Source organism: Malaclemys terrapin, chromosome 7 (genome assembly GCF_027887155.1).
Source record: "Malaclemys terrapin pileata isolate rMalTer1 chromosome 7, rMalTer1.hap1, whole genome shotgun sequence".
NCBI classification, from domain to species: Eukaryota; Metazoa; Chordata; order Testudines; family Emydidae; genus Malaclemys; species Malaclemys terrapin.
In genome coordinates, this window is record NC_071511.1 from 69,872,679 (window position 1) to 69,896,339 (window position 23,661).

Sequence of the window (23,661 nt, forward strand, 5' to 3'; positions counted from 1 at the left end):
TTTGAAATGTTTTATTTCAATTTTGACATTTTGCATTTTTTACATGTTCTTTACTATAAAATAAATTTCAAAACAAAGTCATTTTTGCTCTGAAAAACTGAAGTTATCCTATCTCCTAGAACTGGAAGGGACCTTGAAAGGTCATCGAGTCCAGCCCCCTGCCTTCATTAGCAGGACCAAGTACTGATTTTGCCCCAGATCCCTAAGTGGCCCCCTCAAGGATTGAACTCACAACCCTGGGTTTAGCAGGCCAATGCTCAAGTTCTTTGTCTAGAAAATGTTACAATGGGACACTTGGACAATTTTGAAACTCTTTCAATTTTTTTTGAAATGGGAAATTAATCAAAGCTGACCCTTTCCTGTGAACATGAATTTCATTTTTTCAGGGTTTTTTTTTTCCCCCCAGCCACAATATCTAGGTTTTTCTCAATAGAATGCATGTGGAGTGCTGCTGAAGCGAATAATAATGAGAGAGAGAGAGAGATACATTTAGACTAAATTAAATCAGGCCAGTTCAACAAAAGTGTCCCAGAAACAGATCTGGGATGTATTCTACTTTAGGATTGCTTCTGCCTACCATTATCTCCTCAAAATTCCTGAGACATTGTAAGTATCATATTGCATGAAACATGTGTGTTCCATTTACATTGCTGCTATTGCAATAAAGTCTATCACTCACTATCCCTTCTGTCATTTTTACATGTTTGCTACAGGTGAAATGCTACCAGTAATGTACTGAATTCTCTAAAGTTCAGATATAAACTTAGGCTATGTCTATACTTGGACCTGTGGGTGAGTCCCAGCTTGAGGAGACATACTTGGGCTAAAAATAGAATGTAGCCATGGCAGCATGAGCCCGTCCTCCCATTGGCGCTATGCTCTGCTAATGCAATAACGGCACAAACTTCACTCCGTGAAGTAATGGCAGAATCTGATTTCGGTCCTCATAAAGCAAAGAGTATTGGCTAAGACTTTATAAGACATTGTCTAGGCTCAAGGCATAACCACGTACAGGGCTTGATTCACATGCAACAAGAGGAGTTACTTTGCATAAGGGGGGAATTGACTCCCTCATGGTGTTCATGGGGAGGACAGCTTTAACTGACACTGGGGCTACAGGACACCTTAAATTGTGCTGGGCGTGCCCCTTTCTGTCTAGAGCTGCAGCTGTGGAGTGGAGGTGCACTGCTACAACCTCTCTCCAGGCAGAATTTGTTCTGCTGCAGGCCCTTTGCCCTGGTTTATTGTGGCATAACTGTAGGCTGAATCAATCTCTCATCATACTGAAACATCCAATATGCATAGTTTCCTTGTAATACCTTACAGTGGGTCAAGTTTTAGCTCAGAATTTTTTTGCTTTTACATTTTTATACAGATGATCAACAAACTTCCTTTTCCTAACTGAAAAAGGGAAGCATTTATCTCTCTGCAGTGATATGTACTGTAATACGTACATACTGTAATATATCAGCTATCCCAATGGAACAGTTATGATTTAACTAAATTTTATATATTAGATCCATTCACAGATGTTCTAGTAGTATCTTCTAAGTGCATTATTATAGTACAGAGTCTACATAATAGCACATATGCTCTTAATCACTATTAATATTCTGCTTTCTTACTCCATATCTCCTAATAATTCTCAACGAGGACTATTTCTGAGATGGTTTCTATTCCTGAGATTGCTCCTTTTTCCCCCTGAACACCAGTGAGGTGATGAAGGCTTCTCCCAAGAGCCCCTCATTTAAAATTCTGCCACCAGATTGATTCCCCTGCATGAAATGCAGCTTGTCCCCTCTCTGGCTACTGTCAAATCAATCCTGTCAGAAATGACATATCCCTGGGACTCATCAAAATATTGGGCAATTTGATACTTGTGGAATGGACAAGATTGGCAGGTATTTTCAAAGAGTTTCCCGTGGAAAGGTAACTCTCTTGCAAGGTCCTAACTTCACATGTCCCTTCTTCAAACTATATGAGTTGAACTCCGTTCCATACTGTCTGTACACTCTTCAGGGACTAGGTATAAACATTTCCAGAATGTGACAATATAGTGTTCTTGCCAAGTGGCTTCCTTGGTTTTTGGTCATGAAGAAGTGTTGGTGTTTAGATAAATAGATTCCTTGATCTTCTCTTCTGCAAGGACCAGAAAAGCACAGCTTATTGCAGACTAAGTGGGAAGGGAGGAATTTTGTGGGAGCCCCTTGATTGCAGATATCGGTAGTGTATTCCTGCCACATGCTCTGAGTCAAATGTCAGGTAGATGAATATTCATATTGGAGTATAATGGCCAATAAACAGTAGTCAAAATAGGGACACAGTGCCAAACCCCTCGTCTAACTGATTGTTGAAATCTGATGCTGTGCCACAAATGGTGGAATATTAACAGCAGACTCCCATGTTTGTCAGCTAATATCATTTTCTCCTCTACTCTTCAAATGTCGTGGCTTTAGAGTCAGGACTGATTAGGGGCATGTTATTAATATAATTATACACTCATTTCAGTAAGGCATAGAGTAAATTCTTCAGTATGGATTTTGTTCCACATAAGGGAAAGGTTTGTTCTCATGAATTGTAACACTATCCCCCAACAATATGGAGAAGGCCTGAGTAAATTTTGCTAGAGGAAATTGGTTGTGTCACATATGTATATATTATTAGTTGAAGGAAAACCAACTCTTGTTCCAGTTTCCAAGCTGAGAATCATTTTCCTTATTATTTTAACTCGCAAACCAATTAAAGCTCTGTTAATGCAGTTCATATTTCAGCACATGAAATGTGGTGGGTAAGATTACCCATACATCTAGCAGAATAAGGCTAACCAGAGCCAGTGGTTGCAAGTTGAAGCTAGATGAATTCAGACAAGAAATAAGGCACACATTTTTAACAGTGAGGGTAATTAATCACTGGATCAACTTACCTAGGGATGTGGGGATTCTCCATCACTTGAAGTCTCTAAATGAAGACTGGACATCTTTCTAAACTATATGCTTTAGCTCAAAGAGAAGTTATGGGCGTGAAGCAGAAATTATTGGGTTACATAGATTTATTCTTTGGTCTGTGTTATGCAGGATCAGACGATTTGATTATAATGGTCCCTTAAAACTTTAAAAATCTATTAATTGAGAACCTCAAAAGAAGACCATCTGTACTTAGGTACCTAAGTACAATGCACTTAGATAAAGAGGCATGTGACAATTAAGGGATTAAACAAACACACACACACACAGCTGTGAAAATAGTGTTTTAAATAAAAATTAGATTCTGTAATGTTTTCTAGCTTCCACAATCACAGAGATCTGTGCAAATGGGTACACCTAATGTTCTACCAGATTCTGACTCTGTTCCATATTTTACCTATTTACTCTGTTCCATAAAGTCATATTTCTTTTTACTGGGGATATATAAGCATAATTTCTTTAAATGCCAATGGTCGTTATACCCATTGATCAGGGAGGTGAGATGTTCTAGATTCATTCAAATGCAGCCATTTGGATTCTTGGAAGCTCCATTGGTTGGTAACTTTGCTATTTGCGTATCTCTGGTACTACAGCTTGAGTGCAGAGTAAGTGAAAATCAAAGCTCATATATAACTGGATGAAACGGTCAAAGTATTGCATCAAATGTACATGTAAACGTAAAGTAATGGCACTGAAAAAAAGCAAAAGACTTCTCATTATTGGCATGAACTTTTGGATAATGCACAGGAACGTGACTCAGGAGATCTGGGTTCTGTTCCTACCTCTACGATTGATCTGTTTTGTAACGGATCAATTAATGTAGTCCGTGCCTCAGTTTCCCCTTCAGTAAAATGGGGCTGATAGCACTTCCCAGAGAAATTTTGAATATTTATTGTATAATTATTTGAAATTCTCTGATGGAAATCCCTGCTGTAAGTGCAAGGTTGTATTAAAATGTAATTTGAATTGCTTTCACATTGTCAGAAGCACCAAATCCCATTTTCAGAAAGTGTCTTAGGAAATTAAGTCTCATGGAAAGTTAGACTCTTAGTGCCTAAGTGCCCTTCTGAAAACAGGGCATAAACTCCTCAGTTGCTTAAGTGCTTTTGAAAATTTTATCATCCAGCTGAAAATGGATAATTTTTTCAAGAAAAATTATGTAATGTATGTTTAAAAATAAAGTTTAAATGCTAAATATTTTGGCTAGCTCTGATTATAATGGCAAACAACAAATACACAGCTTTCCAAGCTAAGACAGAACCTGAGAAAATAGAACTGGTTGAAATTTTCCAAGCTGCAAATTTTTCAACCAAAATGAGAAAACAAGTATGTTGAATACATGTTATATAAGCAACTGTATAAAGTGTGTTCCTGTGCACCCTGTGAGTAGGGCAGGAAGACGTTGGAATTCGGCTTTGGTTCAGATAAGCCATTGTACATTTGAATGCTTAGATGAATCTGACCTGAACAATTTGAATCTGCAAAACTCATCTTTTTAAAAATCTGGCTCTTGGAGATTAGATTTTTTCTTCTGATGTTTGAACTGCTTCTCGTTCAGGTCAGGACTCAGAAAAAACAGAAACATATGTGGTAATGTATAACATTCTCACTTCCTGCTCCTGGCCAAAAACTAGAAGTGCCTAGCAGAATGATTAGACCTTAGACAAGTTTTGTTTTATTCCTTTTTAGAAATGAACTTTCAAGTTTTAAGTGGGTTTCTTTCTTTGTTGAAACTGGTTCTCCCAACCCAACTTTCAAGACACAACGCCATTGGCAAAGTAAGAAGAGTAGCAGTTGCAATGTAACTGAATTTTCAGTGGTGGTGATGATTTGTCAAATATTTTTCGACATGTTTAGATATCAATTGTCTTGGTTAATTAATCTTCAAGCACATCTCTTCCAATTAACTGTTATCCAAAGGACAGCACTTATACTCTGAAAGACGACTGTGAATGTTGTATGGGATTCCTTGTTTATTTGTGTCTGTGATTTTCCTACCAAATTTGCTCACTTTATAAATAAAAAAGATGTTTCTTCTGGCACATTGCCAATTCAACTTGGGAGCCAGAAAGTCAAATTCTGCTCTTGCTCATTATAGGCAGTAAAAAAGGTGCTGCAACTGGAACACAGCAAAAAAATTATCTTGTTTAGGAAGCTTAGCCAGGGTTAGAAGCCTCTCCCTCCTGCAGCATAGCTGGCAGATGGATAGTTTATTGAGTTGGGTTTGAACTTATCAAAATTTTAAGGAATGAATGTAACCTATCAGAAGAAAGCTCTCCTTCAGTATAACAGACTGTGCATATAAATATAGAGTGATGTGTGTGTGTGTGTGTGTGTGTGTATGTATTTATAATCATTACGGTAGAGTTGTGACCTGAACTACCTGTTGCAGCTACAACTCTTGCAATGGGTTAAATTAAGCAGAAGCAATACACAAATGGTGGCTTACAATACCAGTAATTAATGTCAACAGTGTTGTGTAATTTTGTGATAGCTGCACCATTAATAAGTGTGAATGTCATTGTATTGGGTCAACAATTCAGAAATAACGGTCTTAGAAAAACAGCTAAATAAAGTACTGTAATGTTCCAAACATTCTAATCTCCTTGAGATGTTAATGTGTTGAAAAGCTATATTGTTTTAAATGGTAGCTAGCTTTGTCACAGCTGAGGTGATGTAATTATGTTCCGAAATGAGGAAAGCACTTATGCATATGTTTAAGTTCCAATGAGAGGTAAGCATATATTTCAAGTTCTGTCCCAAACAGGGATGTGTCCCTGAATCACAAGCAAAGCCAAGACCCAATAAAGCTGCTAATTACACTGCCAACATTCTGTTCCAAGGGGTTTTAGTTTTGAAGAGGGGAAGAAAAATCACCCTTTCCTACCATCAATAATGTATCCTGTTCAGCTTACAAGTGAATTTATATTTTTAACACAGTTCACAATAGTTGATCATGCTGATTTATATATGAGCCCTAAACATCCTTTTCAAAATTCTAAGCTTTATTTTCCACATTACCCAATGCCAGATTAGATTTTGGATTGCAGCCTTTTTCTAGCAAGTGAGTTCCTACTGTGGGTACTAGTTATGACAATTTGGGTTTGTTTGTTTTAAAAAGAGAAAGGTTAAATATACAATGAATTACTAGTCCCTGTACAATTTAAATCCGTGATCCTGTAAACACTTAAGGGCAGAGTTCAGAGCCAGATTTTCAAGGGGCCAGATCCTCAAAAACACTCAGCACCCAAAATTCTGAGCCCTTTTGAAAGTCTGGCCGATGATGAAATTCAAGTATCGGAGTAGCCACTTTACAGTGAAACTGCTCAGATGCATAAAGTTAAACATGTTCATTAGTTTTTGCAAGGATCTCAATTACCTAAATGGAATGGAGGCATTCTGAAAAGCACTTCAGTGTTCTAGACCTCAGGGTTCCAATTAAGTAAAATTCTCTTGCTGAAACACAGAAATCGTAATTGCTAACATTTTTTTGACAAGCCTGGTTTGCTTTCTCCTTGTGATAGGACCACTCCTTGTAAGGTGAATGAGATTTGGCTCAGTTGTTCATTACAAACTTTACTGGCCTGAGTAGGAATAATGTCTCTATTGAAAATGCACAGTGGTATATTTTAATGTTTTAATTTTTAATCAACAATCAATTCAGTACAGTATTAAAAGGTACATAAAGCAAACCTGTGTTTGTATTGAATCATAGGAATTAGCGATGGAAAATTTCTATTAGCTCATTTAGTCCTCCCACCTACTACTCGATAATTTATTTGGATCTCACCAAGAGGCGTTTCCCCCAATATTCAGGTTAAATTTAGACCATAGGCAGGGACCTTGCCTTCTTTTTGGTTTGTATAGTCTTATCTTCTTTAATTTACCTCTATTTTGTTACTTCTTCTACCACCTTAAATATTTTTTTTCACTCCTCTTTGCATCTTTCCGATACAAGTATGTCTCTCCTTAGCTATGTTATACATATTTAACTCTTGTATCCCTGAAAATATTGAGTTGCAATGACGTGTGGAGATAATGTTCGTATGGCCTTCAGTTAGAAGCAACAGTAGATTGAATGGGCCAAAAGTATGTCTTTTAAAGATGCCCTTATTAAACAGTGCATGTTGCTGACAAAAATCTTAGTGCTGAATATCAAATGCAAATTGTTTTGGAGAAAGAAAAGAAAAGAAGTTGGGTAATGGGGGGTCAGGAGTCACTGGTTTTTAGCTTCCCCGTCCTCCACCAAAAATCTATTGTATGCTCTTTTTAAAAGATTACAGCTGGCTGCCTTCTTAATTCAACATTATTTTGGTAAGTTTTTGCCTGCCTTATTAATTTATTTAATGCAAATTACATATAGCTAAATAACGGTCAACTGTAAAACATGAGGATATAATTCCATGCAGCGATGCTGATGATGTAATCATGAGAGAGAGTACTGTGGCTTGTGTAGTTTTTCCAAGTGACATCATAGGCCTTTAATTCACAGTGGGTTTGCCATCTTCCTTTTCCTTCTTTAAAATGGATCCTTCAGTAATGTGCAGCTGAGGAAATGTTAGCCCATTGCTATTCTGAAGATGATTTGGCAGCCTACTTCCCATTTCTGCTGGGGCATCATGGGAAAATGTCCAGTAAAAGTGGGTCCAGTTTGGGGCAAAAAGGGCTTTGCACCAATAAAATGGATGAGGTAATATCTTTTATTGGACCAACTTCTGTTGGTGAGAGAGACAAGCTTTTTGAGCTTATGCTGAGCTCTTCTTCGAGTCTGGGAAACTAACTCAGAATGTCACAGCTAAATATAAGGTGGAACAGATTGTTTAACATTTCAAGTCAAGAGGCCCATTAATATCCCTCCAGTCACAGGGAGGAAAAGAAGGGGAGGGGAGCAGCTAGGGGGCAACTATTATAAGTGGGTTACGGATTGTTGTAATAAGCCATAAATCTAGTGTGTCTGTTCAGTCCATGATTTTTAGTGTCCAGCAGAGTTATGAATTTAAGCTTCCAGACTCCTCTTTTGAAAGTGTTGTGTAGGTTTCCTGTGAGGACTCATAGGTCAGATATAGGGTGATCGCTTTGTGAAAAGTGTTCACCCATAGGTGATGTGGTGTTTTTGTCTTTTATCGTTTTCCTGTGTGAGCTCATTTGAGAGCATAGTGATTGTCAGTCACTCAGATACCACAGACTATGCTGCGAGGAGAAAGTCCAGGATATACACCTTGACACACTCAAAACTGCCTTCACCAAACAAGGACACTCCACCACAAAAATAGATCACATCATGGAATGGCCCACCCAAATACCTCAAGAGAACCTGCTTCAATACAGAAATAAAACCCCCTTTAATCGCACAGCCCTAGTTGTCATCTGCCCCTGCAGGGAACCCAGAGTATCAAACAACTACAAGCCATACACGATGAGAACTCCATCCTGAAATAAATCTTTCCTGAGCCCCCTCTTCTGGACTGCAAACAGCCCCCCAATTCCCCAAGCTCATCATCAGAAGCAAGCTCCCCACAGACCAGGACAGCCAAATCAAAGCTGTACCAGACCCTGCCAGAACAACATGCAAAAACTGCAGACATATTTCCACTGCTACAATGATCAACCTCCCCCCCCCCCCACACACACACACACCACACACACACACCACAACACATCTTTCAAGATCCAGGGGTCCTACACATGCCTATCACAACATGTATTGTATCCATCCAGTGCACTAAATGCCCTAATAGCAACTATGTGGGGTGAAACCAGATAATCACTACACTCTCAAATGAATTCATACAGGGTGAATGCATCCTAATTAATGTAAATGTCTACAACCAGGGAGAGGAAATAAACAGTACAGAGGCACAATGGGTCAGTCGGACCCATTGCATTAGAGAGAGAGAGAGAGAGAGTAAATTCCTTTAGCCTTAATTGGTGTTATTAATCCTGAGTTTTTATATCTCTGAGACCTAAAATCTTTGTATGAGTTGTAAATTTACTTAAGCACCTCCATGGGGAACAGAACATTGATAATAGAGGGCTCTTCAATCTACTGGCCAAAGATAAAACAAGATCCAGTGGCTGAAAGTTGAAGCTAGATAAATTCATCTTAGAAATAAGGTGCACATTTTCAACAGTGAGGGTAATTAATCATTGGAAGAATTTTATGAAAGGCTGGGGTAAATTTTTTTCCATTTCTGAACATTTTAAAAACAAGATTGGGTGTTTTCTAAAAAGATATGCTCCAGCTCAAACAGGAGTTAATTTGGGGAAGTCCCATGACCTGTGTTATGCAGGAATATCAGACTGGTCCCTTCTGGCCTGATAATCTATGGATTTATTTAGTGGAGTGGAGTGCCATTTACTTTAGGAAAGGGGTAGGGTGGGTTGGTTGGTTTGTATGGGAGGAGAGGTGTCCACAAGAAAAATCACTACTTAAAAAGAAGTCCACACTAGGGCAAAGTTTGGAAGCCACTGATGTACTTACACATTTTTCATCTGGATAGAAATTGAGTGTTTGGACTGTGTGACTTGAAAGACTGAGATTCAGCTTAGGGCAATACCTCCTAATGTTTTTTCATCTAACTGTATTTATTTCCTCAATAAGATTTCACCATAAATGATATTATTCAGAGAAGAAAACAATTTGTGTGAGAATGGAAAAGCAGCTGGGAATTGCTGATGTGAGTTTATCTGAAGTTTGACTAGAAATGCTCCATTAGGCTCTCTGCTGTGGCTATGGTCTTGTTTACAACTAAGCAATTTGGCTTCCAGGGGGAATTCTCATTGCTTGTACATAAATTATGGGTCAAATCCTCAACTGATATACGTTGAGGTAGCGCCATTGAACTCAGTAGAGCTATACCAATTTACACCAGCTCAGGATCTGGGTCTGCTTTTATATCTTCCTATGCACTTACTAAATGGAGCTTCCAGTTCTTTAGAAATGCACCTCTTACGACAATGTCTACTCAGAGTTCATTCAGCTTTAACAATTCTCCCGTTGTTTGTGTTCCTTTGCAGCTTCCTTTGGTCTCTACTTCCCTAGGAAAGATTATTCGGAGACTGTCTACATTGATCAGCCAGCGGGTACACCGCTACTGCACATCCGTGCCTTGAGGGATTCACATGGGGAGGTGGCCCACTTTCAGCTGTGCCAGCAGCTCTTTATCTATCGCGTTGGAGCTTATGAAAATCATTGGTTTCAAATAAAAGAAAAAACCGGGCTTCTCTACCTCAATAAGAGTCTGGATAGAGGAGACTTCGATATCCTGTGTAAGTCTGAGAGGAGTAGCTGCAGTTGCGATAATGTCTAGAGTTGAAGCTAAGGACTTACATCTAATGGGATTTATCCAGCAGCATATGAATAGCAAACCAATACTTAGGGATCAGAGTGGAAGAACTGTTTACTTACATTAAATGAATTTTGGGATCGAAAAGAACCCTCAGATAGACACAATGGTATTAAAGCCATGTGGCAAAATGAACACTAAGGCCAAGAAGAAATTGGATTAGTTGTCAAATGGTGGAGTTTCATCGGGGAAGTTTCACCAGTTTAACTAAATCAACATAATGAACCTAGATTGGACCCCAAAAGAAGACACACTTAAACCATTTTTAATCCTTGCAAGTTTACCCTTATTTAGTAATTTACCAACATGTTATACCCATATATGTGTTGGTTAAAATTTTATTTCTGCATCAGTTCAGATAGACTGACTTTAGTTAAATTGGTGCAACTTTTCTAATATAAGCAAAACCTTTAATTGCAAAGACCCAGATACCTGGAGCACTTTTTGTATGGGGTAGTAAATGATCCTCTGATGAAGGGGTTAAGTGATGCCTATTTATATTACTTGGGATTGAAGTGAGGTTTTTTTGTAAGAACCATGTACAATTGAACCATAGAAACAAATTGTTTCCATTCTCCTCCTGCTTTTAATAGACAGAACCTATATCTTGGTGGTTTTGATCCCTGAGGAAATTAGGTAGCATTAGATGAGGGAGGAGAAAGTGGTGTAAGAAACTGAATGTCATAGCACTGCTGAAAAGGCCTTTACTTCTGGATCAGTTTCAAAGATTGGTAGGGTTCCACTATGGGGTAGTCTGAAGAAATAGGAGAACTTGTAAGAGCCGTATTGTCCACATTAGCCTGTAATTTTGGGTGGCTTGGTCCAACTTCAAACATGTAGAGCCTTATTTTAGAGGTGCTAAACATCAGGTATTGTCACTGAACTACTTGGTTCACTGTAGAATAATGGCTGATGGAAGGAAATTATTAAGAAGAATGTTTGCTTTTTTCTTTGTCAACTGTTTCTTTGTTTCTGTTCTTGCAGTTGGAAAAAATTGGATGTCATTACCAAAGGTGACATTTCATGTCTACCTTTCACCCCAGCCCTTCCAAGGGAAGGAATGTGAGACCCCCACTTCTGCCCTGGTGCATATCTCCATCATCAACGCCACTGTACCAGCTTGCAATGCTCTGATGTCAAGGGAGCTTTGTTTCTCAGAAATGGATCTCTCCTTTCACATCAAGGAGAATAAACCACCTGGCACATTTCATCAGCTTCAGTTACCCCCAATACATCACCTTTGCCAGAATGTCAGCATTTCCTACAAATTACTAGCAGGTAAAACTGGAGGTAAACCATTCAGTCGCCAGTCATATTCATGAGATTTTTAATAGAGCAGAACTCTCCTCTGGTGGTTATTCTACTCTGCTTCCACACAAGCCTTTCTGGGTTTCAGAGTGGTAACCATGTTAGTCTGTATCAGCAAAAAGCATGAGGAATACTTGTGGCACCTTAGAGACTAACAAATTCATTTGAGCATAAGCTTTCATGGGCTAAAACCGACTTCATCGGATGCATGCAGTGGAAGATACAGTAGGAAAATATATATACACACAGAGAACATGAAAAAATGGGTGTTGCCATACCAACTGTAACAAGTGTAATTAATTAAGGTGAGCTATTAGGTGAACTATTATCAGCAGAAGAAAAAAAACTTTTGTAGTGATAATCAGGATGGCCCATTTCCAACCGTTGACAAGGTGTGAGTAACAGTAGGGGAAAAAATAGCATGGGAAAACAGTTTTACTTTGTGTAATAATCCATCCACTCCAAGTCTTTATTCAAGCCTAATTTAATGATGTCTAGTTTGCAAATTAATTCTAATTCTGCAATTTCTCGTTGAAGTCTGTTTTTGAAGTTTTTTTGTTGGAGTATTGCGACTTTGAGATCTGTAATTGAGTGACCAGCGAGGTTGAAGTGTTCTCCCACTGGTTTTTGAATGTTATAATTCTTGACGTCTGATTTGTGTCCATCTATTCTTTTGCGAAGAGACTGTCCAGTTTGGCCAATGTACATGGCAGAGGGGCATTACAGTTGGTATGGCAACACCCATTTTTCATGTTCTGTGTGTGTGTGTGTGTGTGTGTGTGTGTATTTTCCTACTGTATCTTCCACTGCATGCATAGGATGAAGTGGGTTTTAGCCCACGAAAGCTTATGCTCAAATAAATTTATTAGTCTCTAAGGTGCCACAACTACTCCTCATTCTTGTTACAAGTCCTTTAGACTTCCTCATGTGCCCCTGATATAGCTCCTCCACCTTCCTTCATATCTCTTCTTAGACTGATTTTCATAATACAGAGTAAAATTCTTCCTTCTGTTACACTGATGCAACCCAAATGGATTCATTGGGATATCACCAGTATGTCAAAGAGGAGAACAATCAAACACCACTAATAGGAAAGGATTATCCCAGTTTATGCTGTGTATGTGTTGTTTCAGTTGAAGGGCTGCCTTTTCACTACAATGAGAACACCACAGGCGTGAGTGTTGTGCAGCGTTTGGATCGAGAAGAAAGAGAGAGGTATGAGCTGATCGCCAAGTGTACAGTGAGAGAGGGCTCCAAGGAGATGCAGGTCGAGGTGCCTTTCCTGGTCAATGTGTTAGATGAAGATGACTCTGCCCCCTTCCTTCCCAATGGAACTAGCACGACGGATGCTGTTGTGGAGTTCAACAGAAAAGAGGTAGAGTTCTCTTCTGCTTGGACTCTGAGATGTTCAGTGGAAACACTATGGGTTAGGCATGCCTACATGGAAACGTCAGGCCTTGTATGTTAGCTCCCAGCATCATATGCACTAATTTACTATACAGTCCAGAGAGCTCTGACTGAATAATAAGAATAATATGAAGAATGTGATGACCATCTCCCTTGAGTGGCTAATTATCTGAGTGGTCATTTGACAGATTTCACTGGGTGTGTGTATTCATCTATATATTACATACAAAAAGCTATGTTAAAATATAATTTAGGTGGGAAAGTCAATCACTGAGAAGTTAAGAAATGCAAGATTTATATCTGTATATGCAACCATGATTCTTCCCATGATTCTTCTTTGTGCAAGTACATTGACTGAGGCCTGGGTTCTGTGGAAAACAATAGCATGTGTAATTAAAGATTGTACCATAATGCATGCACACAAGGAGGCACCATGTCAAAGGCCTGCTACAAACAAAGGAGAGGTGAGAGCTTCTCAAATAAAAGGTTTCAGGAATCTTTTCTTATGGAAGGTCTTAGATCATCTAAATATGGGGGTTGCTACCAGCTCCTCATATAATGTATATTTGTGAATATCAATTGATATTTCTTTTGTTTTTTTTAATTCGTAATAGGATTTAAACAGGCACCTGTCTGCTGCCTTGTGCATCTTTGGTGTTACTTAAAGAAACAAATACAAACAGAACAAAACCAGCAGCAACTTCCTGGAAAACTCCACCTCAAACGCTAACCAACTTTCCCACCAACACTTCCATCCTACATAAACAGTTGTCCCTATTAGACCTCACCCTTACTCAGATATCTAGGCAAAATGATGGTTTTTGCAGTGTTCACTAAAGGTCAACAATGTCAGAGGATTTAGGGCCAAGAGTAGGAACTTGTTCTGTAGTTGAAGGTTGCTCACTGACAACCCCTTAATCACTGTAGCAGGAGGGGTGGCATGGAGAGGGTGCAGGTGATAGAGTCCAGCTTGAAAGTAGGCACAGCCCATTTCTCGTATGGCTTCATAGGTGAAAACCAAGATACGTATGTATAAAACTAGTAGAATAGCGTTCAGCTGGGGCTTTCTCTGGGAGAAGAAACACTCACAAAAGCTTTAATAGATGGTTGTTATGCTTGAGCCATTCCGATGTGCATTCAGCATAAGTTATGTATAAAATTCCAGCAAGTACTCAGTCACTTCCCTCCAGGGATTTCTGTCTAATAATATTTCTTTAATAGCTATATTTGTTTCCCTTGGAAGTAAACTGGATTTCGCATATCTGTTCTGGAAAGAGAGCATACAATTTTGGGTGTTTGCTGCCACCTACAGGCTTTACATATCAGTGCCACACACCGATGAGCATAACTAGTAGAGCTGCTTGAAAAATGGACTTCCCGTCCCATGGAAAATTCTGAGACTCTCAAATTTTGTTTCTTCTCAAATCAGGATGAAAAGTAGAAATCTCATGCAATGAAATAATCAGAAAATGTTTGTTTTGACTTTGATATGACGTATAATATAGTTGAAACAAACCTTGACAAAATCGATGTATTCTCATGAAACATTTTGATTTAATTAATTCAGCATTTTCCAGCAGAAAAATCTTGTGTTGGAAAACTTCCAAAATACTCCTGATAATTAGTATATTCAAACTTAAAGGAGAAAGGATTTGTGTGGGAATCTCAATGGCCAATGGAATAATAACTGTACAAAATGAGTTTGAGGCCTACTGCAAGATAATCAGAAATCCTATGTAGAGTCAATAAAGAGCAATCTAGTGGAATGAGCACAAGACTGGAGCCTAGAACATCTGATTTCTGATCATGCTTCTGTTACTAACTCTCCGAGGAGCCTTAGTTATGTCATGCAGCCTCTATTTCTTCTTCCCTGACTTTTAAATGGGGATTTGTTGCTCACCTGCAACAAGAACAGGGCCGGCTCCAGGCACCAGCCTGGCAAGCAGGTGCGTGGGGCGGCCGCTCGGGAGAGGGACGGCATGTCCAGCTATTCGGCGGCAATTTGGCGGACGGTCCCTCACTCCCGCTAGGAGCAAAGGACCTCCTGCCAAATTGCCGCTGCAGATCGCGATTGCGGCTTTTTTTTTTTTTTGGCTGCTTGGGGCAGCCAAAACCCTGGAGCCGGCCCTGAACAAGAATATTGAGGATTATTTTTTATTTTGATGATTGAAAGCAAGGTATGATCCTGTTACTTCTGCCTTCAAACATCCAGTATTACATTAGAGTACAGCCACTTAATTAGTTTCTCCCAGGGGCTAAGGGAGAAAAATCTCTCTGCTATCCCAGCCATTCTTTGTAAATTGGGGATTAACAATTTAAAAAAATCCCACAACACATAACAGAGAGTGAACTGGTCCCAGGGAGTGGAGACTGTGCACTATACGGACCACAGTCTCTTGTGTGTTCCAGACCTCCTTGCCATTCACACAGGTGAGAATTCAAGTCACCCTAAACTCTATGAGGTTGGGGCTGGTGCAGAGCCAACCAGAGAATGAGGATCAATAGCTGGTTCCCTGAGGACCCCCTCTGCTCCTCCTCACCTTGCTGACCTGAGCAGATATTGGCAGTCCCATATTTTTTACTTGGTTTGTCATTCTCATGTTTATTCAGTGATATACCCTAGTTGCAAAATTCTCCCAAAGATCATTCTAGCTACAAAGTCTCTGGGGTCATTAAGACCACTAGTTGGGGATTGCTTGAATCAAATATGCAGTCCTTACATAGGTCTCAAAACTGACTGTTGTTACAGTAATTTTGCAACTCTCTGACTTATGAAATGCTGTTACAATGCTCATCTATCTCCAAATAGGTGGTAAGCAGTAGTACCATCAATCTTTGCCCTTTCTGTTAAAGACCTACAAAGACTTTGAATGGAAGTGAATTTGTACAGAATGTCAGGGAGATTTATATGGACAGGACTTTGATCTCCAGATTGTATCACTTATTCAGACACTAAACCAGAAAACAAATCGGGAAAAAAAAATAGCGTGGCAATCATTGATTTTTCTCCATATTGTCTATGATTTTCTTCTAGGGAACTGTCCTAGCCACACTGACTGTGTGTGATGCAGACACCACACCTATTTTCCCCATTGAAAGCAGCAGAAAGAAGTACACAGGGACCATTAGTACAACTGATCCATGGATTAGCGAAACATTTCGGGTGGATCACATCTTCCACGAGATCTATTTCAGCCCCAATGGCAGCCAAGTGAGGGGAACGCTGCATGAATACAGTAAGGTCTCTTCCTTCTAACAAAGAGTGAAATTGGGGGAGGGATAGCTCAGTGGTTTGAGCATTGGCCTGCTAAACCCAGGGTTGTGAGTTCAATCCTGGAGGGGGCCACTTGGGGATCTGGGGCAAAATCAGTACTTGGTCCTGCTAGCGAAGGCAGGGGGCTGGACTCGATGACCTTTCAAGGTCCCTTCCAGTTCTAGGAGATGGGATATCTCCATTATTATTATTACTTTGCTTATAATTGACCAATATTGTATTTGACTTTTCTATGTATCTGAAAAATACCAGGCAGATGGAAAATGAGACAGAAAATCCCAGTGTCAGAACAGATATTTGGGATTGAAAGAGGGGACTGTGATACTACATTCTTTCCTATATAACACAGTGACTGTATAGGAATATGACAGTTGCATTATGTGTTGACTAGCCAAGAGAGTTCTAATTGTATTGCATTTAAGAAAGTAATTCTAAGCTCATGACTACAGCTGGATGGCAAACAGTTTTCCTCTACCACACAAATTTTTGAGATTTTTAAGATTTTTCCAGTTTCATATTGGGGAGAAACTGAGACATTTTGAAAAAAATTCGTGAAAAAACAGAGAGAGGCCCATCCACTCACTCCAAAATAGCGAATAGCCAGATGGGGAGGGCACTCACTTGGGTCCCCCAGTATACATCTACCCAGCCAAAAAAAAAAGCAAAACCCACAACAGAGTGGGTCAGCTGACTCAAGCTCACATTTCTGGGCTGAAAATAGCAGTGTAGATGTTCGGACAACCCAGCAAGGTTGGAGGGTCTCAGAGCCCAGGCTCCAGCCTCAGCCTGAAAGTCTACACTGTTATTTTTAGCTCTTCAGCTCAAGCCCGTTGACCTGGGCTCTGAGAGTCACTGCTGCTGGTCTCTTTTCTTTTTGCTGCATAGACATATTGCCACATTCAACGTGACAGCCCTAACCATCAGGCAGCGGCGGCTCCAGGTAGGTATGCCGAATCCATGGGACTGGGGACCTCCCACAGGCATGCCGCCGAATGCTTCGGGTGGCAAAAAAGCTAGAGCCGCCCCTGCCACTAGGCTATTCTGCAATGCGCGTCTCTCGTATTGACCAGAAGATATGTGAAACGTTCCTGTGAAAAGTGTTGATTTTGATGAATCCACATTTTCCTACGAAGCACCATTTAGTCAAAACATTCCCAACCAGCTCTAGTTGTGACATATCTTTAGGCACTTTTTGTTGTGTGGAATGGGAGAATATCTATATTTTTAGTTTTAATTCAACCTCTCCCTTTACCTAGTATCATGCCATGAGCCCGTGCTTGAAGAATAGATTTGATATTTATAGTTTAGGATTTTGTGCTGCCTAAAAATGCATCAACATATGTGAAAAGCCAATCTTCTCTTTTGCAGAACTGATGCTGAATAAAAATATTTCAGTCACAGAGAACCGTTCCTTCCAGTTGGATGTTTTGGTGAATGACACAGAGTTTCATGGCCCTGAAAGATCTGTGATGCTCCATTTCAATGTCTCCATTCTTCCCGTCAGCATTCAGTTCCCTAATGTGACTTACCAGTTCACGGTGAACAGAAACGCTGAACGTTTTGCACATGTAAGGACTGTCTTAATTGCTTTTGATTTTGGCATTGTTGAAGATAAACTTTGTAAAAGTGAGACGGCTTGGAGGGAAATGTGTACATAAAATAAATAACCTCCAGGATTTCAGAAAGGTCCACAAATACCAGATGACATTGCAAATCTGTTCCGACCCTGAGGCAATGTTACCTAGAAGTTAGAACCCTGGACTGGGATTCAGGAAACCTAGGTTGTCATATTGATTCTGCTACTGGCCTGCAAGTCACTTCACTTTCTTTGCCTCATTTCCCCCCATGTGTAAAGTGGAGATAAGGAGATCTTACTGGTGTGTATATTACAGAGCCTCATTTTGCTAGGTGCTGTACAAACACATAGTAAGGGATAGTCCCTGCCCCGAAGAGTTTATGAACTAAATAACAAAACATTGTGACCCTCTGGATCACTGTCACAATTGTATGTGATTACTGCTTTGCCAACATCCAGTCTGCGTGGCTTTAGAAACTAGCACCAGGTAATTTGGAAGCAGAGTATTCTGATATGATCATCAAATCTGACTCTTTGAAATGAAACATGGTACTTCTGAAAGTGAGCAGTGTCTTAAAAAATGCTTCCGAGCTTGGCTTCATCCTCACGGCATCTGTTCCCTCCCAAAGTTTGCAGGAGATGGTGTCAGCATTCCCACTTCTTTCCACAGAAGCAAAAAGGTGGATTCTACCCATCAGGTGGACATTGCCACCCCTCCTAGGTGGGCTTCTCCTGGTCTGCCTAGCTCTGATAGGACAGAAATTCCAGCTGACCGGCCAAACGCTTGTCCTTGGCAAATGGCCCTAGCACTTGGGGTCGGGGAGGCTTGAGAAGTCAGAGATGTGAGGATGTGTTTTTCGATATACACGTAGCTCCAACCAAAGCCTTGTCAGACATTAAATAGAAGTGAGCTATTGTAATGCGTAAAATAAATATGATCTTGTCACAGTTACTAGGTGAACTGCACCTCTGATGTCTCCTAGTCTTGTGGAGGTCACCCACTTCCAGCATCTAGCCATCACTTGGCTCAGGGTGAAATCCCCTGATTCTCCAATGCACTGGGCTGCAGTCCCCTGGTACTAATCACGATTACCTAGCAGGGCTGACTTAGGCTCATACCCTGCAGTTGTCTTCCCTCCAGGGCAACGACAATAGGAACCAGTGACCAAACAGCTCCTTAAAGCAAAGAACTATTTATTTAGAACAAAAGCATTTAAGAGAAAACAGATCTTAAATCAACTAAACACACCACTCCACCTTACCAGGTGTTTAACCAGTTAAACATCTTCCACATGGGCATTCTAAGAGCACTGTTCTCTATAGACTCTCTTCCACAGAGCCACTCTTTCTCAGCCTGTCAGAGCTCACTAATGCTCGCTGGACAGCTCTAGCAACTCACTCCCCTTTTAAACTGTTTATAGCCCTTTGAGCTGGCAACTCCTAGCAGAGGCAAAGCAAGATTTACAACAGGAGAGAAGGTGTTTGAAGCTAGCAAACAGACCCTTTGTATTTCTTGATTATGCCTATGTTTTTAATTGGGAAGCCACTGTTCCCAAAGTCCACTATTAAGCTAGATCAGTGCATTCATGCAGGAAAGTCTCATACAGTGTTCATAAAATTGTTACATGTCAGTATTCATGACATTATTATAGATTATGACGTAGCAACTCCGCTTCTGTTAAAGGCCCTATATTAACATAAATAGAGCAAACAAATAGTTCCTAAGGTTGTTCACTGGACAAAGCCTTTTGGACCCTAATTAAAGTGAATTGTAGGAAAGAATGACAATGGAAAAGGATAAAAAAATCAAGTGGAGAAGATACTCACTCCTACTGCCTACTGCAATATGTTAATGGATTTTCCCTAGATAATGGCTAGTCAGTAATTAATGTGCTTCCTAATTTAACCCTCATTTCGGTTTAATCATCATCATCACCATTAATAATGCCTTCTAGTAACATTTCCAACAGATTGACATTAATCAGTGGTAAATTACAGTGAAATTCCTGTGGAACATGCATGTTAATACTAAACTAGCTCATTATAATGAATGTTGTGGAAAGATTAAATGTTTCCATAGTCTAAAACCTTGTAACAAATAGAGACATAAGAAGTCCTGTGTAGTTGTAACACAGAGCAGTGTTGATACTAACCTGTTCTCCCCCTCCCCCATTGTGAAGTAAACTTAATAATCAGATGCCTTACTTACCTTTAAGCCTCTGGTTAGTCAAGGAAAAGAATAAAAGAGGAAAGCGAGATATATTATGGTCTAGATAATGCTAAGTCCTGCCATGAGTGCAGGGGACTGGACTAGATGACCTCTCAAGGTCCCTTCCAGTGCTATGATTCTAAGATTATCTGGCTTTACATTTAATTTTGATACAAATTTTATGCTCATGGAATGTGCTGCTGGATTGGCAGCTTTTGAGACTGCAGAACAGGCGCCCCACAGATAATAGTAATGATGACTTCCCAGTCAATGGGTATCAGGCAGAGTCTGCAGTTACCATCCCTAACAAGTAGAGGTTTACTTCAGTCATTGGGCTCTTTACAAAGAGTTCCAACCAGGGTCCAGACTGTGGTGGTTGTCTTTATTTGTGGCGATTGTTCCTTTTTGTTTGGTGCTTGAGATTTTCCTGTCTAGTCTTTCAGACTCTGATCTGTGAGAAACTTGCATGCAAATGCTGTTGCCCTTTTGGTGCTTTTTGTAAAGAAGCACAATCCTTTTAGTGTTACATTGGCTTTTGTAGTGCCAGATTGTGAACCTCTTACTCTCAGTGGTGTGCATTTACTCTCACTAGCAGCTCCATTGAAAGCAATGGGGCTATTCAGAGGAGTAACTGCTTAGTCATCTGAATGAGGTGTTCTCAATCTGGCCCTTAATAGCTAGAGATGAACCTGAGCCACATGTATCTGAATATTGATCCAAGCGACTCCTAAATCCAGCAACATTATTTTCTGTGGCTCTAGCTTGGGCTTATCTCCATTAAAAATCACTGTTCCCAAGCATAACAAATCAGAACAGAAAGGCAATGTGTGGAAGCCGCAGACTTTTCATTGTGTTGGGACCACTGAACATTCTGCATTTTAAATGGAATTCTCCCTTCTAATCTCAGCAGCTTCGTTTCCTGACATATAAGTGTCTCGTTTCACTGGATGGCAGTAGTAAGAGGGAAATGTTTTGAGATAAAGAGCTCTGTGTCTGTGGAAGCTGTGTCTGTCTGTGCTTGCTGAATTCTAATTCCCAAAGAGATTCTGTTTTGAGGTTTAATGAGGGTGGGTGGGGAGGAAGGGGGATCAAAGCCAGAATGGGAATGACTTTCTCAGTCAGTGAGGTATTATCCTCTCACTTCTGAGAGGTGGATTTGAAGGTTCAGTGTGGTCTGAAATCAGCCCAACTTGATGCTAGCAGCTTAGTTCCTAGAGAATGGCACTCTATGCCATTGAAGCATTATGCATAATTAACTATAATTAGCCTGAGCAGTGAGGAAAAGTACAGAGCCAAATGAATATGGAGGCTGAAACAGCTTTCACTCTAAGGAAAACGTGAGTGTATTAGTTAACCTTCCAGCCATTTGTCCATTTTAGCAGCCAAATGAATGGAGAAAAGGAGCGTGGCCTGACAGAACCTGTGCACGGCATTTAGCTCTTCAGAGGACTTAGAGCTCAGACCAATGATGAAAAATATAGGCTGAGATTTTCAAAGGCAGTTGGGTACCCACTGCCACTGAAATTCAATGGAAGGGGGCACCATAATCCATTACCAAAACCTGCCTAAGATTATCTGTCTTGTACCCCTCTAAATTAATTTCTCCCTTCCCATCATTTCTGAAAACCAAGATATTTGTGTCTTAATTGATGGCCTCTCTTTTAATACCATCCGGCTCCTTGCCTGAATCCTGCCCTGATACTGGGTCACGTTACTGCTGATTACTGAAGTATTTTCTGAGTAGGTAGCAGCATTCCCTTTAAGTCAGTAGTGCTGTCTATTTTTCTGCCTGAGTCCAGTGAGGCTGCACTGCAGTATGTTTAAGGTCACCAATGTTTCCATTAGACTAATTTTTATAGTGGTGTAATCCTGGGGCAGTAACACCCAGGAAAGAACCATGCAGATAGAAACAGCTTCTTCTTTTTTGACAAAGTACCTCGGGAGCCCCTCGATTGCTTCCCCTCTTTATGGTACAGAGGAGAGCAAAGCTGCTGTGGGGCTGCACTGAGGGAAATCTGGCTGTGAAGGACGCTTCTCCATACCCTAATGATCTGCGCAGCCTTTTCCATCCCCTTCACAGGAAATCTCTATGGCTGACAGGCTGTGTGGAGAAGGTGAGAATGGCTTGATGGGAGAGGAACAGATAGGGAGCACCCAGTGTCCCCTACTACACAGGCTAGAGTCCATATAATAACTGTGGTTAATGCTGCTTGGAGCGGCTTTAATTTTCCCCTGCTGCATTCTAGAACCACTGTGGTAGGGATTGAAGAGCTACGTCAGTGGCAGTACAACATGACATCTGCTGTGCTGTCATTGCTAAGAGACTTGGTTCTAGAAGGGGACAGGAGGGACCTAAAGCTACCTTGTGTCCATCCAGGGATTTGAGAGCAATCTCCGCCTTAACTCTTTTTACCTCCACCCCCTGCTTGTTTACTTGCCAGTTCCATGGCATAGAGGAGAGAAGGCAGCCAACATCATAAGCAGCCCTAGCTTTTGGAATGTTTTATTCCTCTCTGTGCATTCTTCTGCCAAAAAGAAACACATGGCCCTAAGTGATCAGCCAGTGACATGAATGGAAATAAAGAAATGTAAAAGCAGTTAAGTGGAACCTTCCTATAATAAGATACACTCTTAGAACTGCTGGAGCTTTCTCATTAATCTGAATCCAAGAATGACGTTTCACTTCAGGAAATGGATTTACTTAGATTTATTTTTTTTAAAAAATGCTAGAAGCAGCATTTATCTGTGTGTGCTAGGCACACCTGGCATAACTTTAAGTGTTTTAAATTTAAGATGACCCACCACAAATCTCCCTCCACCTTTACCATTACAGTTCTCCCCATAAACAAAGCAAATGCTGCATTGGTCCTGATTCAAATCTCATTAAAATCAATGGAAAAACTTAGATGGGTTTTGGATCAGGTACCATCTGAATTAGACAGGATATAAGGATTTACATTCCTGTGCTGCTTAGAGAAATAGTTTCAGAATTTAGAGTGGTCTAGTGTATATACTACTCCAGGCAGAAACTCCAACAGCAATCATAATCCTCTCCCTGTTTTCATTTTAAATGACAATGCTTAACTGCCACCAGCAAATTGAAAAAGATGAGGTCCTTCTTTCTTTAGAGACTTTCGGATGATTCTGTTGGCCAGTAACTTCTGACCATAATATTGTACCACTCATATTTAAGCAGTGAATAATTGGAACATTAGAATAGTGCTTGTGTAATTGCTTTCCATTAACTTTCTGTCTTCCTTCATTAAGAATGTCATCTCTTCAGTTTTTGGACTAATTACTGCATTGTCTTTGTTGCACAAAAATATTTTACTCTGTCTAATTTGAAGTTTCAATCTCTTGAGAATGGAGTTTGAGGTTATATAACTTTCAGAAACTTTTGAGTTTTCTTAGAATAAAAAAAAAAAGTTATTTGTCACCTACCAATGACTATATTGTCCTGAGGTCAGATAACTTAATTCCGTTATAATCTTTCTTCGGAATGGTAGAAAATGTGGCCTTTTAGCTCTTCCTTCCTATTATTAACTAATATTTTATTTATTTGATTTATAGTTGTTCCT

The 23,661-nt window shown here is 40.1% G+C and overlaps 1 protein-coding gene across 1 annotated transcript in view; it reads left to right on the plus strand.

The window, feature by feature from the left end:
- The window catches only part of RET (ret proto-oncogene), a 122,552-nt gene that overhangs the window by 58,789 nt on the left and 40,102 nt on the right, over positions 1-23,661 (plus strand). The window contains exons 2-6 of the mRNA XM_054036334.1: positions 9,981-10,232; positions 11,294-11,587; positions 12,751-12,992; positions 16,059-16,260; positions 17,667-17,866. Of these exons, the coding sequence (XP_053892309.1) occupies positions 9,981-10,232; positions 11,294-11,587; positions 12,751-12,992; positions 16,059-16,260; positions 17,667-17,866 (1,190 nt within the window). The remainder of the gene's footprint in view (positions 1-9,980; positions 10,233-11,293; positions 11,588-12,750; positions 12,993-16,058; positions 16,261-17,666; positions 17,867-23,661) is intronic.